This window comes from Hermetia illucens, chromosome 1 (genome assembly GCF_905115235.1).
Source record: "Hermetia illucens chromosome 1, iHerIll2.2.curated.20191125, whole genome shotgun sequence".
NCBI classification, from domain to species: domain Eukaryota; kingdom Metazoa; phylum Arthropoda; class Insecta; order Diptera; family Stratiomyidae; genus Hermetia; species Hermetia illucens.
The window spans coordinates 104,144,950-104,159,814 of record NC_051849.1 but is presented as its reverse complement, the minus strand read 5'-3'; the positions used below and the strand labels follow the sequence as shown (position 1 = coordinate 104,159,814).

Sequence of the window (14,865 nt, the reverse complement as noted above, 5' to 3'; positions counted from 1 at the left end):
GACAGCTGCAAATATTCGTCAACAATTGTCTGCGATAGGTAACCGGGACCAGAGTAGCCGGATGACAGGCTACTTTGGTCTAGGCTACCCGAGAACGTGTCGATCGAAAGGCAAAAGTGGCAGCCCATAGATCACACAATAAGAAAAGGTGGCAATTTCATCGTGGCTACCAAATGCGTCAGAATCCACTATCCCAAGACAGCTGGCACCCCAGAGTCACATGCCATAGAACAGTGGAACAGGAGTGCGAAAGTCCGGAAGTCTGGCAGGAGGCTGAAAGGCATCTCGGCGAATCGTGAATGACATTCCTATGTGCGGTTGACGCACTATGCCCCATCGCAAGGTGGATTATTTTTATTATATTAAGGTAAAGTCGCACCGCGTTCTTAAAGAACTATTGTGCCCCTTTTACTGGTTATAGTGGACGTATTAATCATAGTATCTCAAGCAAGCCTGTTAGGAATTTTAGTATATTCCCTACTTCCAAATCATTCAACTTTTCATCTGGTATTAAGTATTCTCCCACATGCCTCGACCTACTTTTCGCAAGTGCCGGACACTGTTTCAGAACGTGTGCAGAGGTTTCATCACACTCCACAGGTGATGTCTGTAGATATCCCTAGCTTCTCTAAGTGATAGTTTAGCCAGAAGTGACCAGTGAGTATTCCCACTATGATTCGGAGGTTCTTTTCGGTGAAGTTTAAGGACCCCTTGGTGCGCTTGGTTCGTATCCTCCAATGAGAACCCTGGACTGCTCTATTTCTGGTAGCCCCGCCCAGTATAACTACCTCAACCGTTCCTCTTCATTTTTCAATGACATGACCATAAACCCGTTTCCGATTCCACAGAAAGGTTCTGGCCCGTGTTAAGGCGTCCCTGCTCCCTTCTTGGCTAGTTCGCCCGCTGCCTCATTGCCAAGCGTGTCGCGTCACTAGCCCAACGCAACATCTTTGTCACCATTATTGCAAGACGCCGTTCATTGATTTACTGCGTATTATTACAGCTTGCTATTTTATCATTTCGTATAAATGATTTAGGCTATTTTATCATTTCGTATAAGCGATTTAGGCTTCTTTTGAGTTAGTAAATTGACTTGGCGAGAATTCGATGAAACTTTGATCTAAATGGTTACCTCGCACTAATCTGTATTTGCACTAGAAAGTAGCCATTCAAATAAATATTGGCAATTATGAATTTTCACTGAATAGAAATGCTTTTTCCATCCAAAACTTTAGTAAAAACAATCGTAATCTGTATTAATATCTTTTGCATATTTAAAACAACCAGGCCTGTGATATAGTGTATGATTCATGCATTCTCTTACAATGAAGTATCGGAAACCCCTTCCTTTAGTTAGCCCAACCGGCGGTTTATGAATGACAACGAGTAGCGTATTGTAGCTCTAGGGCTCGATACAGGAACAATTTACCTATCCCAATGCTGGAAATGTTAGTGTTAGATAGAAATCTACAAAGTGACAAAAAATTTAGCGGATGGAAGATAAGCCTTAACAGCTTTTTGAAATAATTGCACACATTTACGACGGAAATTCCGTTAATACCAAACGTAGAGACACTTAAGCGAAGAGTAGCAGGTAGGCTACGTGCACATAAGTGTTTCGAATGTAGTCAATTGGATTAAATTATTTGCAATAAGAGGATTGCTGCAATGCATGATACCTTACTTTGCATTAGCGGCTTAAATCTTGATAATCTTACCTGATCGGGTCTGAGTCCAGGCGGGACCCAGGTGTATTCCTCGAGAGCACATCCGCTGTCATCGTCCGATTGCGAATGTCGCTGGATGTCCAATTGCGGCCCGACGAGATAACTTGGATGCGTGGACTGATGATGCAGGAGTGGTGAAGTAATCGGCGGTTTTCCCGATGATATCGGCGGCGGATGTGGTGGCAATTTCCCAAGAGGTTGAAGAGTAGGTGGTTGCAAACGGTCTGGCAGGATTACAGGTCCTCCAGATCCAGACGCAGTGGGCAATTGAGGATGATATTGCCGTTGTAGAGGGGTGGGCGATGTAGGGAAAGGGAGCGATTGGGGTGGTGGATGAGCAGTTGGAGAGAAGATTCCGACATTTGAACCGCCACTGCTTTCTAATCCGCTGCCGCTTGAAGGACTCTCTTTCGGCTGAACCGATGGAATTTGTTGTAAAAACGACATCGGTGTTGTACGTTTCAATGGCCTGGAAGTGAAAAAATACATAAATTCAATACATGAGTCTAAAGATTAATCGACGAATTAAACAATTGGTTTCAGTTCCTAAAAGCATTTTCGAAAGTTTAAGCCAGAGATCGAAATTTGTTCTTAGTCAGCAGAAGTCCATTAAAGTCAGAGGCAAAAGTTAACAATTTCAATAAATTATTTGTTTAGACTTGGGCTTAAGGGTCAACACCAAATTCAATTACAAAGAAAAGTCTACAAAAATAAATCTCGCTTTTTGACGAAATCCCCTTGAAACCAATGTGGTTGATATGAAAGTCATTCTAAGCCCGAAGTCAAATTCTTACTTGGCCACGAAGTTGCAGGTAAGAGTTTGTTACTCCTTAAATCAATAACTAATTGGCTAGTTTGTACTGAAATTATCTTCGCGTAATGCAGCCGGAGGGCATAGCATTCAAAGTTTTAATAGTAGAGCTCAAGCTACACGTTCAGTAATAATTTCACGTTTTTGGTTGGACAAATTGTGGGTAGACTTGTCGGAAATCAGTTTAATGACACCGAATCAAGGTTTCGAATACTAATTTCAAAATTAAATAAGATGATATGTTCTTTCTTTGAGTTGCGTGACGGCATTTGAACATATCTTTTAATGATTTTAGTGGACAAGGATTAGTTATCTGTTTCGTTGATGCGTCGGTTTTGTGAGTGATTTCAGTCGAAAAAATTGGCCCTGTGGGAATTTTTTTACATGAAAAGAGGGGAAATATCACAACTTGGGATCAATACATTTATACAATATATTAGGCTCAGGCAAATATATAATTGCATGTTTAACATTACGTATGTATATAGTAAAAGTAACTTAAAGATAGTTTTGTGAGGCCCTTTTACCTCATAAGTACCGTTATGATTGAACGTGTTACATACATTTGTAAACGTATCATCAGGTTCCAGGCATGAGACAAGGGTATATATATTTAATTTTCTAGGAGAGTGAAATATGAAGGGGAAATGGAGTGACTTACTTAGCTTAATCCATTGAAAAATACTCTAATAGTCAATAAACAAATTTTCAGCTAAAAATTGTGGGTTTAAAAATTTTAAGCGTTGGTGAAAAACTCCTTCAGGTCGAACCGCCAGAAGTTAGGACCTGAGCAAGGTGCCTATGAAGCAATCTACAGTAAAAAGAGTCTCTAAAGACTAAAAGGTTCTAAAATAGAGATACAGCAATTAGTTCTAGTATGCATAAAAGTGGACAGTATTCAGTGATGAAGGGCGGACAGAAAGATCATTTCGGCATTAACGCCTTACGCAATTCTTTATTAATGATTAAAACCAGAAAAAGAAGGAATGGTAAAGCTGTGTCCTTACTATTCGAAAGAAAAAACAAAAATATCACCCAACGTTCCCAAAATTAAACAATTACTATCAAGCAGAGAATTATATTTAAACCTTTATGTAATAATTCGGTGACTTAAATTCGTATAACCAAACATGATGCATGATGATGATCAACTCATATCTTTGGTAAGAAAGGTTTTGACAAACTCCCAAAATGTGAAGAGTTAGTTAAAAAGAAAAGTGATAGCCCTACTAGGCTTGAACAATTCTTTTAAGCAATGTATCTGTTTGAAATAGAATTAAGGGACGTTAGTGAAGTAACCGGAATGAAATATCGGAGCCTACGCTGCTCTTGAAATATATCTGTTAGAATCTAGTTTCAACCTGTACCAAGGATAAAATCATCAATTTACCTTTCATCTTCAGAGTCGATCTGATTGAACTACTTATTGTAAGGAAAGTGAAACTCTGTGGAATGTGATTATAAATAATGTAAAAGTAATACATGTGCTTGGAAAATCGAGTAATGTAACTAGGAATAATGGAGTCTTAATTCAATGAGTTTAGGAGGATTGTGGTTTTACATAACAATAGTCATTTCATTGAGAGTTTAGGGATAGTTTTCAAATTTTCTCTACTGGACGCAGCCTATAATGTAGTAGTTGCCTATGGGCTTGAACATGATATGCATTTTTAAGGTTTTGTTTATAAAACAAAACCTTATTAAAATCGCTTTACTGTCTGTCTGTCCGTCACACGCATTTTTCTCGGAAACGGTTGTAGCGATTGGCACTAAATTTGGTAGAAAGGTGGAAACTGTGAACGCTCGCGCATGTAGTGAGTTACATCCTTTTACGACGAATTTAAGGAGGGTCCCCATACATGCAAAGGGAGGGTGTAAATTTTTTTTTCATCAAATATAGTCATGTGGGATATCAAATTAAAGGTCTCGATCAGTACTTTTCGAAGCCAGTCTTAGTTTTGACATTTGTTGAAAAGGTGGGGAGTGCGGGGGGTTGAAAGTGGTCATTTCATTTTTCAAACCGAAAAATCTGAAAAAAAATCAGGGGGCTGTCACTATATGGTGCCTAGGCTCCGAAATACCCTCCATACCAATACCTGTTCAAATAAAGTTTATAATAGTACATTACTATAATTTTTAGTAATTGACAGGAAAACCCCCCTTAAGTTCACCCTAGAATCACAAAATTTTGCAACAATATAGGCTATGACATAGAGCATGATCCTGCCGAATTTGGTGAAAATCGCACTATTACTAACAAAGTAATACTAGGTCAAAGCTATCGCTTCTCTGCAAATTCGAGACTATGAATGTCAATATCACTTGAAAGTGGCTAATTTCACATAATATATGCATATTTTACGTGCTACATGCTAATGGGACAAATGCACACCCAAATCTCTTTATAAAAGAAATACACAAAACCTTTCATACCTGAAGCGTCTAGCTTCCGGTTTCCCGACTTGTTAATTATAAGGGGGAGGAGGACGACGCTTGAGCGCACAACGATCTGAAAATTGCATCATTTAAAGAAAAACTATCTACCTCAATTACCTTTGCTCTGGAAGCAGCGTAATCCTACCAAGTAGCCCAGGCTTGCTTTCCATCAATCAACTGGCATACAGTTTGCGCTAAGGTATAGAAAGAAAATCCGAGTTTGAGGTGGAGATTGTGCAGACTCATCTATTATTTTTGAGTTTTCTTTTTTTTTATCTCTATCGCGGATCCTCGAGGAATTTTACGACCTGATTAGAGGCATTTCTGCGTCTTCATCTCAGAGTGGAGCAACCTGAAAGCATACCACGCGCCTCTCTGTGTTTAGTATTATCTTGGCCTAGGCATTACTGTTGCTGGACATTTTATAAAACCTATACTGCAAATAAGACAATAGAGAGGAAATCCAGGCCCGGGGTGAAATTATTCCGGACCCCATATTATTCCTTCTCTCGATTAAAATGTCAATTCCAGCACCCAGATAAAAATCCTGGTCCGAGAAAAATTCCCCCTTTCCACCTCCTCCCTTCAGTGTTTTTTGAAGGTAACATATACCATTGTATTATATATTATGTTCTGCAATAGTAGCCGCAGAACTTAGCACTATTGAATATCCATGGGGAAAATATACTCCTTGAGTTGAAAGTTACCGACAACTGCTACAAATTCACTTCGAATATCAGTCGTCACTGTGGACTTCCAAATTTGATTCAAGTTTCCAAATTTTTATACACTCCACCTGTTTTCAGCCAACCAATAATAATTACATAATTTTGTAATTTCAATAGTGATATCACTTTATAGAAATCAGACTGCCATTGTAAAAACCTAACAACTCGTCAGCTAATCAGGCAGTTATTACCCACTGTAGCACTTTCCTACTCAGTATTTAAAAGATTTATGGAAGAAAGATAGTTCGCCTGAAAGTTTACAAGGTTTCTATGCCACAACGAGCGTCTGCCACCACAATAAGAGCTCCTCTGCAATCCATATTTCGCTCAACTTGTCAAACGTGCCCGGACTTATCTTATCCCTATAATGATAATGAAGGTGATAACTTCTATGGCTATTAACTGACTCTACCAGACCTGTAGTGACCTACCAAAAACTTATATTCGCCCCTGAACAAAATCATTCTAGAATGCTCCCTTACTTCACTCAACATGCACATTGAGGTTTCTTTGGGGTCGTTTGTAAATTTGTTTTTTCCTCCTTATTAGGTTTATCGTATCGGTTCGATGGTGACCCGGACCGGATTGACAGCCATTGGCCACTCAATATGGTGCACTTCTAGATCTAGAGAAATCGTACCGCATGAGCTACTCTGGTACGCTCTACGAAGACACCTAGTATCAGAGGAACTCATGCGCCGGGTTAAATTGCTCTATCACAATCCGAAAAGTAAAGTTCGAAGTGTAGCGGGTATATTAAGGTCACTTTCTGCCTCTGTCAGTATTCATCAAGGAAGCGGTTACTCTTTGTTCTTGCCATGAACACACGGGCCATCCAATGTCCAGCGTCCTATACACTGTTTTATGCAGATGATGTCCTTCGAGCGCCTCATAGCAAAAATGATCTCGAGCAATGTGTTCAAAAATGGATTGATCGCTTCATACAACACGGTCTCAGATTGATTCTGAATAAAGCCGAATTTTTGATGACCGATACTCATGAAACCGCCACTATCACTCTCAGTGAGCGGCAGTGAACGGTCCAGAAGTGAGCAATTTAAATATCGCAGGCCAATCAATCAGCTAATGGAGAACTGCGCTATAAGATCGCTTCACCCATTAGCGCCATGTGAATGAAGTGGGGTTCCACAACTGGTATCCCTTGTGATTGACTTATCAACGAACGTCTCAAATCTAAAATTTATCGCAATGTCGTCCGACCTGTCGCCCTTTATGGATTTGAGTGTTGGCCAACTATAAAAGATAACAAGTCGGAATACCGGAAGCTCGCGCTTCGGGTATAAAGGTTTTGTGTTCATCTTATGTAAGAAATTTCAACGCACATTTTTCTACCCGTATACAGTTACGAAACTACGAGACATACGTACATATTACAGCCGTAGATGTTACGCTCACCGTAAACAAACAAACTGCCTATTTCCGAATATTGTACATTTATATGCACGTATATAAATTGATCGTACCCATATTTCCGATTTACTTCTTATATCTATTTGAATTAGGCACTACCCGCAAACTTCATTAGCACGTATATACTATATACCTACATATACACATGTCTCGTTGGAATAATTGATATTCATATACAGATTAAAGAACTAAAACAAAATAATTCTTTTCCACCCAATTCATACGAACTTACTTCGTGTGGTATTGACGAATTGATATGTGATGATAACGTCATGCAGTCATGCATGAAGAGTGCACGAAATTCACAAAAAATGGTAAAGTTTTACCCCCTATAACTTTGTCAATAACAGTTGGATTTTCTTCAAACTTGACCAAATTGTGCATTATATTCTTCATTATACCCATGCCAAATTTTGTACTTCTCGGAGGAACATAAAAGGGGTGCCGGGTAAATTTCTAAAATGTGGAAATATACTATTATTAACTTTATTTGTGCAGATATCGGAACCGGGTATATTTTGAGGCCTAGATTTCGTAGAGATGCACAATTGAGATTTTTTTCAGATTTTTCGGTTGGATAGGTTCTGAGAACGAGACCTGTTACACTTTTTGCGGGGGCATATTTTGAGCCCTCACTCCCCTATGTTTCACCCAACATCAAATAAAAAGGATCCATTCAAAAGAAGCTCATCAACTTTGAGATCTCCACCAATGCCAAAGACGATGAAGGACAAAGTACAGGCAAGGTCAACAAACGCCAAAAGTGAAGGACCGTGTAAAAGGGGTAACCCTGCCGAGACTCATAGGGAACAGAGTCCTGATCTGGAGAAATTACCCTTCACCCAGCTTGGGGCAAAAATAGTTGAGCTGTCCGAGTTTATCAAGGACAAGCACAACGTGCACCAAGCCATAAAGAATATGGTGAGGGCTATTAGAGTGCTCTACAATAGATCACAGGAGGAAAAGAATAATAAGGACACGCCGAACCACGCTGTGCCAACAGTATCACAAGCGACCCAAGTGACGCCTAACCGTACTACCATCCAATTCCAGCGAAATAAGCGAGTACGTGAAAAAGAGGGGGATCCTGTAAATAATCAGCAGGCGCCTAAGAGAAAAAAAGGAGGACAGGACATCCTGAAAACCAACACCAACAGGCCAGAAGGAGGAAACCGTACAGCGAATCTAGGAAACTCGACCAGCGTTGCGAAGCCCAAGACCAGCGAAAACGATGGATGGACTAAAGTTACCAACAAAAAAGCGGAACGAAAAGCAAAAGTGCGAACTCGTCCAGATGTAATTGTTATCTCCAGTAAGGGCAATCTGTCCTACGCGGAGATACTCAAAAAGGTCAAAGCGGATCCCGACCTGAAAGATCTGAGCGGAAATGTAAACCGAATCCGAAGAACCCAGAAAGGGGATCTCATGTTCGAGCTGAAAAGATCCAGCGTGGGCAAAACTGATGACTTTCGCACTCAAGTGAAAAACTCACTTGGGGAGAATGCCGCAGTGCGTGCCCAAAAACATGAGATCTATATTCAGTGCAAGGATCTCGATGAGGTAACATCGAAAGAAGAAATTTGTACTGCTCTGAAGGAGCAATTCAAGTTGAAAGAACTCACCGAGGAGTCAGTTGTGGGCTTGCGAAAAGCCTATGGTGGTACTCAAACGGCCACAATACGAGTACCAGCGGAGGCAGCACAGATGTTGTTGGCTGCCGGAAGGGTTCGGATTGGATGGGTTGTTTGCCGTTTAAGGGAACAAATTTCACTGAAGAGGTGCTTTAAATGCCTCATGTTTGGGCACTTCGCGAAGGCATGCACCAGCAGCATTGATCGATCCGATAATCTTGTTCTCGACGCGAGGGGACGTAGTCCAAAGGTGATTGCTGGTGATTTCAATGCTTGGGCCCTAGAGTGGGGTAGTAGGGAATCAAATGCTAGGGGGCGCAGTTTATTAGAAGCTTTTGCGCAGATGGACATGGTTCTGGCCAACGAAGGTGCTGTAAACACCTTCCAGAAAGGGGGGTCAGGCTCGGTTGTAGACCTGACCTTTGTCAGCCCTTCGCTGGCGCGTGGTATGTCCTGGTGCGTCAGTGAACGCTACACCCACAGCGATCACCAGGCAATCTTCTTTGAGACATGTGTCGAGCCACAGGCCAAAGAGCTATCATGCCCGAAACCGAGAAAGATTTCAGGCTGGTCTGCAAAATCTTTGGATGAGGAGACCTTCATAGAGGTGTGGTTAGATCAGCCTGATAAAGCAGGCACCTCTACGGAAAGAGCCGTCCATCTGGCTCAATGCATTGCCAAAGCGTGTGACGCGTCCATGCCTAGAAGGTGTTCATTCCCCAGTAGAAGACCAAACTACTGGTGGAATGATGAACTGACCGGCCTTCGATCAGCCTGCCACCGAGCCAGAAGAGTGGCTCAGAGGGTGGTAGGTAGAGTCGAACAGGGACAAAAGGAGCGCGCCTATAAGGCAGCCCGCAAAAACCTCAAGCTCGCCATCCAGCGAAGCAAGAGGGAGTGCTTTAAGGAGCTCTGCTCAGAAGCGAACATAAACCCGTGGGGGAATGCCTACAGAATCGTGATGGGACGATTCAGAGGCCGTTCATCTCCGCAGATCACGTGCCCCACCCTCTTGCTAAAAATCATCCAGGGGTTATTCCCCCAGCAAGAGGAGAGCACCGACACATTCCAACCACCTCTGAATGTGGCGGCAATTCCGCCAGTCACCAGAGACGAGCTGTTGGATATCTGCGGTAGAATAGGAGACAACAAAGCGCCGGGCCTGGACGGAGTACCGAATAAGGCCCTTAAGCTTGCCGTGAAATCCAGACCGGACATGTTCGCTGAGTTGTTCGAAGCGTGCATGTCCGAGGGGATATTTCCAATGGCATGGAAGCGGCAGAAGTTGATACTTCTGCCTAAACCAGGTAAACCTCCAGGTGAACCGTCGTCATATCGACCCATATGTCTCCTGGACACGGTGGGGAAAATGCTAGAGCGGGTAATCTACAATAGATTACTCCCGGTTGTTGAGAGCCAAAGCGGCCTTTCGGATCGGCAGTATGGGTTCCGTAAAGCCAGATCAACCATTGATGCCATCAAATTTGTTACTGGCTTGGCCGAAGATGCAATTCACGGAAAGGGTAGTACCAGCAAATATTGCGTGGTAGTAACCTTGGATGTGAAAAATGCATTCAATTCGGCCAATTGGAATCTAATACGGAAATCTTTAGCGAAGGTTGGTATTCCCGCCTATCTCGCTGCTATCGTCGATAGTTATTTAACTGAAAGGAGGCTCTGGTATGACACCGATGACGGACCGCAGGAGTACGTTGTTTCCGCGGGTGTCCCGCAGGGCTCCGTATTGGGCCCACTACTGTGGAACATCATGTACAACGATGTATTTAATCTTCCCCTTCCGGGGGAAGCCACAGTGGTGGGTTACGCTGACGACATAACGCTGGTTGTTGTCGCAAAGCATCTTGAAGATGCTGAGTTATACTCAAGTGAGGCAATCGGTGCTGTTAAAAGTTGACTAAAGAGCTCTGGTCTGACACTTGCGGAGGAAAAAACGGAAGCGGTCCTCATCACTAAGCGCCGGAAGAGAGATTACGCCTGTATTAGAATCGGGAATCATATCGTCACTTCCAAGCCGACCATCAAATACTTGGGAGTGGTGATAGACAGGAAGCTTAGCTATAAGCAACATGTAAGGTATGTTTGCGACAAATCATCCACTGCAAGTATGGCCCTGGCAAGGATGATGCCGAACATTGGAGGGCCACGGCATACCTCTAGGTTGCTTATAGCCAGGGTGGTGACCTCGATCATGCTCTATGCGACCCCAGTTTGGAGGGAGGCGTTGTGGATGTCAGGGAACGCTACCAAACTGAGTTCAGTCTACAGGAGGACAGCCCTGAGGGTATGCTCTGCCTTCAGGACTGTCTCAGATGATGCAGCATTCGTCATCTCTGGAATGATGCCGATTGACATCTTGGCAGACGAGATGGCGAACATATACAATGCAAAGCCAACCTCTTCCTCATCGCGGACGAGGAAGACTGAAAGGGAGAGATCCATAAATAGATGGCAAGAGCGGTGGGAACGCTCGGGAAAGGGTCGGTGGACGCACAGGCTCATTCCTGCCATCAAGGAGTGGTTGGAGAGACGACACGGTGAGATTAATTATAATCTCACCCAGTTTCTCACGGGGCACGGAGGATATCTCCAATACCTTCACAGGTTTAAATTGGAGACCTCACCCGATTGTCCAAATTGCAATGGAGTCCCAGAGGACCCAGAGCATGTATTCTTCCACTGTCCGAGATTTGTGGAAGAAAGGAGGAATCTAGAGCAGACTCTAGGGGAGGTGCTGGTACCAGAAAATCTGGTGCCGAAAATGCTAGCACATCAAGAGAATTGGGATGCGGTAAACTCCATGATCGCATCTATCCAAAATAAACTGCGAAAAGCAGAGGAGAGGAGAAAAACGCGGTCACGTGCGCCGCGTATAGAAGAAAGGTGACAAAGCTAGAGTGAGCTGACTCCGCCCCGTGATGTAATACCTTATGGTGGTTCCGCGGGGCAGGGAGGGAGTCGGGGGTGGTTTTAGTGGGTAAAAATCCCACACGCTGGTGTGTCCAGACCAGTGTCTTTTTGAAGATTTCCACCTCCTCAACAAAAAAAAAAAAAAAAAAAAAAAAAAAAAGACGGACAGACAGACAGACAGACAGACGGACAGACAGACAGACAGACATATAGGGAACTTATAGGACTTATAGGGAACAGAGTCCTGATCTGGAGGAATTACCCTTCACCCAGCTTGGGGCAAAAATAGTTGAGCTGTCCGAGTTTATCAAGGACAAGCACAACGTGCACCAAGCCATAAAGAATATGGTGAGGGCTATTAGAGTTCTCTATAATAGATCACAGATGGAGGAAAAGAACGATAAGAACACGCCGAACCACGCTGTGCCAACAGTATCACAAGCGACCCAAGTGACGCCTAACCGTACTACCATCGAATCCCAGCGAAATAAGCGAGTACGTGAAAAAGAGGGGGATCCTTTAAGTAATCAGCAGGCGCCTAAGAGAAAAAAAGGCGGACAGGACATCCGGAAAACCAACACCAACAGGTCAGAAGGAGGAAACCGTACAGCGAATCTAGGAAACTCGACCAGCGTTGCGAAGCCTAAGACCAGCGAAAACGATGGATGGACTAAAGTTACCAACAAAAAAGCGGAACGAAAGGCAAAAGTGCGAACTCGTCCAGATGTAATTGTTATCTCCAGTAAGGGCAATCTGTCCTACGCGGAGATACTCAAAAAGGTCAAAGCGGATCCCGGCCTAAAAGATCTGAGCGGAAATGTAAACCGAATCCGAAGAACCCAGAAAGGGGATCTCATGTTCGAGCTGAAAAGATCCAGCGTGGGCAAAACTGATGACTTTCGCACTCAAGTGAAAAACTCACTTGGGGAGAATGCCGCAGTGCGTGCCCAAAAACATGAGATCTACCTTCAATGTAAGGATCTCGATGAAGTAACATCGAAAGAAGAAATTTGTATTGCTCTGAAGGAGCAATTCAAGTTGAAAGAACTCACCGAGGAGTCTATTGTGGGCTTACGAAAAGCCTATGGTGGTACTCAAACGGCCACAATACGAGTACCAGCGGAGGCAGCACAGATGTTATTGGCTGCCGGAAGGGTTCGGATTGGATGGGTTGTCTGCCGTTTAAGGGAACAAATTTCACTGAAGAGGTGCTTTAAATGCCTCATGTTTGGACACTTCGCGAAGGCATGCACCAGCAGCATTGATCGATCCGATCGATGCAGAAGGTGTGGGGAGAAAGGCCATATTGCCAGAGAGTGCAATAGGGACCCCAAGTGCCTATTGTGCGAAGTAAAAGAGGGACAGGATAACCGGCATATTGCCGGGAGTGGTAAATGTCCAGAATTTAGGAAGGCGCTCACTGCAATGAGAAAATGAGGTTTATTCAAATAAACCTGAATCATTGCAGGGTCGCTCAGGATTTACTTGAGCAGGCCACGTTCGAATCTGAGATGGAAATCGCCATCATAAGCGAACCGTATAGACACCGTCACGGTGGCATATGGGTCAAAGATTCGACTGGTGGAGCGGCGATATGGGCTTGCGGTCGTCAGGCCATACCAATGTACTGCAAGTCAGGCAGGCAGTGGCTTCGTGTGGGCGAAAATAAGTGGTGTATATGTTTACAGCTGCTACGCCCCGCCAAGTTTAACACTGTCTGAATTCGAGCAAATGCTTGATAATCTTGTTCTCGACGCGAAGGGACGAAGTCCAAAGGTGATTGCTGGTGATTTCAATGCTTGGGCCCTAGAGTGGGGTAGTAGGGAATCAAATGCTAGGGGGCGCAGTTTATTAGAAGCTTTTGCGCAGATGGACATAGTTTTGGCTAACGAAGGTGCTGTAAACACCTTCCAGAAAGGGGGGTCAGGCTCGGTTGTCCTGGTGCGTCAGTGAACGCTACACCCACAGCGATCACCAGGCAGTTTTCTTTGAGACATGTGTCGAACCTCAGGGCAAAGAGCTATCATGCCCGAAACCGAAAAAGATTTCAGGCTGGTCTGCAAAATCTTTGGATGAGCAGAGCTTCTTAGAGGTGTGGTTGGATCAACCTGATATAGCAGGCGCCTCTACGGAAAGAGCTGTCCATCTGGCTCAATGCATCGCCAAAGCATGTGATGCGTCCATGCCTAGGAGGTGCGCATTCCCCCGTAGAAGACCAAACTACTGGTGGAATGATGAACTGACCGGCCTTCGATCAGCCTGCCACCGAGCGAGAAGAGCGGCTCAGAGGGCGGTAGGTAGAGTAGATCAAGGGCAGAAAGAGTGCGCCTACAAGGCAGCCCGCAAAACCCTCAAGCTCGCCATCCAGCGAAGCAAGAGGAAATGCTTTAGGGAGCTCTGCTCAGAAGCGGACGTAAATCCGTGGGGAAGAGCTTATGGAATCGTGATGGGACGATTTAGAGGCCGTTCGTCTCCGCAGATCACGTGCCCCGCGCTCTTGTTGAAAATCATCCAGGGGTTATTCCCCCAGCAAGAGGAGAACACCGATACATTCCAACCACTTCTGAATGTGACGGCAATCCCGCCAGTCACCAGAGACGAGCTCCTCGAGATCTGCGGCAGAATAGGAGACAATAAAGCACCGGGTCTGGACGGAGTACCGAATAAGGCCCTTAAGCTTGCCGTGAAATCCAGGCCGGACATGTTTGCTGAGTTGTTCGAAGCGTGCATGTCCGAGGGAATATTTCCAGCGGTATGGAAGCGGCAGAAGTTGGTGCTTCTGCCTAAGCCTGGTAAACCACCAGGTCAACCATCCTCATACCGACCCATATGTGTTTTGGACACGGTGGGGAAAATGCTAGAGCGGGTAATCTATAATAGATTACTCCCAGTAGTTGAGAGCCAAGGCGGCCTTTCACATCGGCAGTATGGATTCCGTAAAGCCAGATCAACCATTGATGCCATCAAATTGGTTACTGGCTTGGCCGAAGATGCAATCCACGGAAAGGGTAGTACCAGCAAATATTGCGTGGTAGTAACCCTGGACGTGAAAAATGCATTCAATTCGGCCAATTGGAATCTAATCCGGAAATCCCTAGCGAAGGTTGGTATTCCCGCCTACCTCGCCGCAATTGTCGATAGTTATTTAACTGAAAGGAGACTCTGGTACGACA

The 14,865-nt window shown here is 44.2% G+C and overlaps 1 protein-coding gene across 3 annotated transcripts in view; it reads right to left on the bottom strand.

The window, feature by feature from the left end:
• Positions 1-14,865, bottom strand: part of LOC119646298 (protein prickle-like) — a 453,548-nt gene that overhangs the window by 55,056 nt on the left and 383,627 nt on the right. For all 3 annotated transcript variants that reach the window (XM_038046715.1, XM_038046713.1, XM_038046712.1), the window contains one exon: positions 1,719-2,196. In XM_038046715.1, coding sequence (XP_037902643.1) covers positions 1,719-2,196 — 478 coding nt within the window. The remainder of the gene's footprint in view (positions 1-1,718; positions 2,197-14,865) is intronic.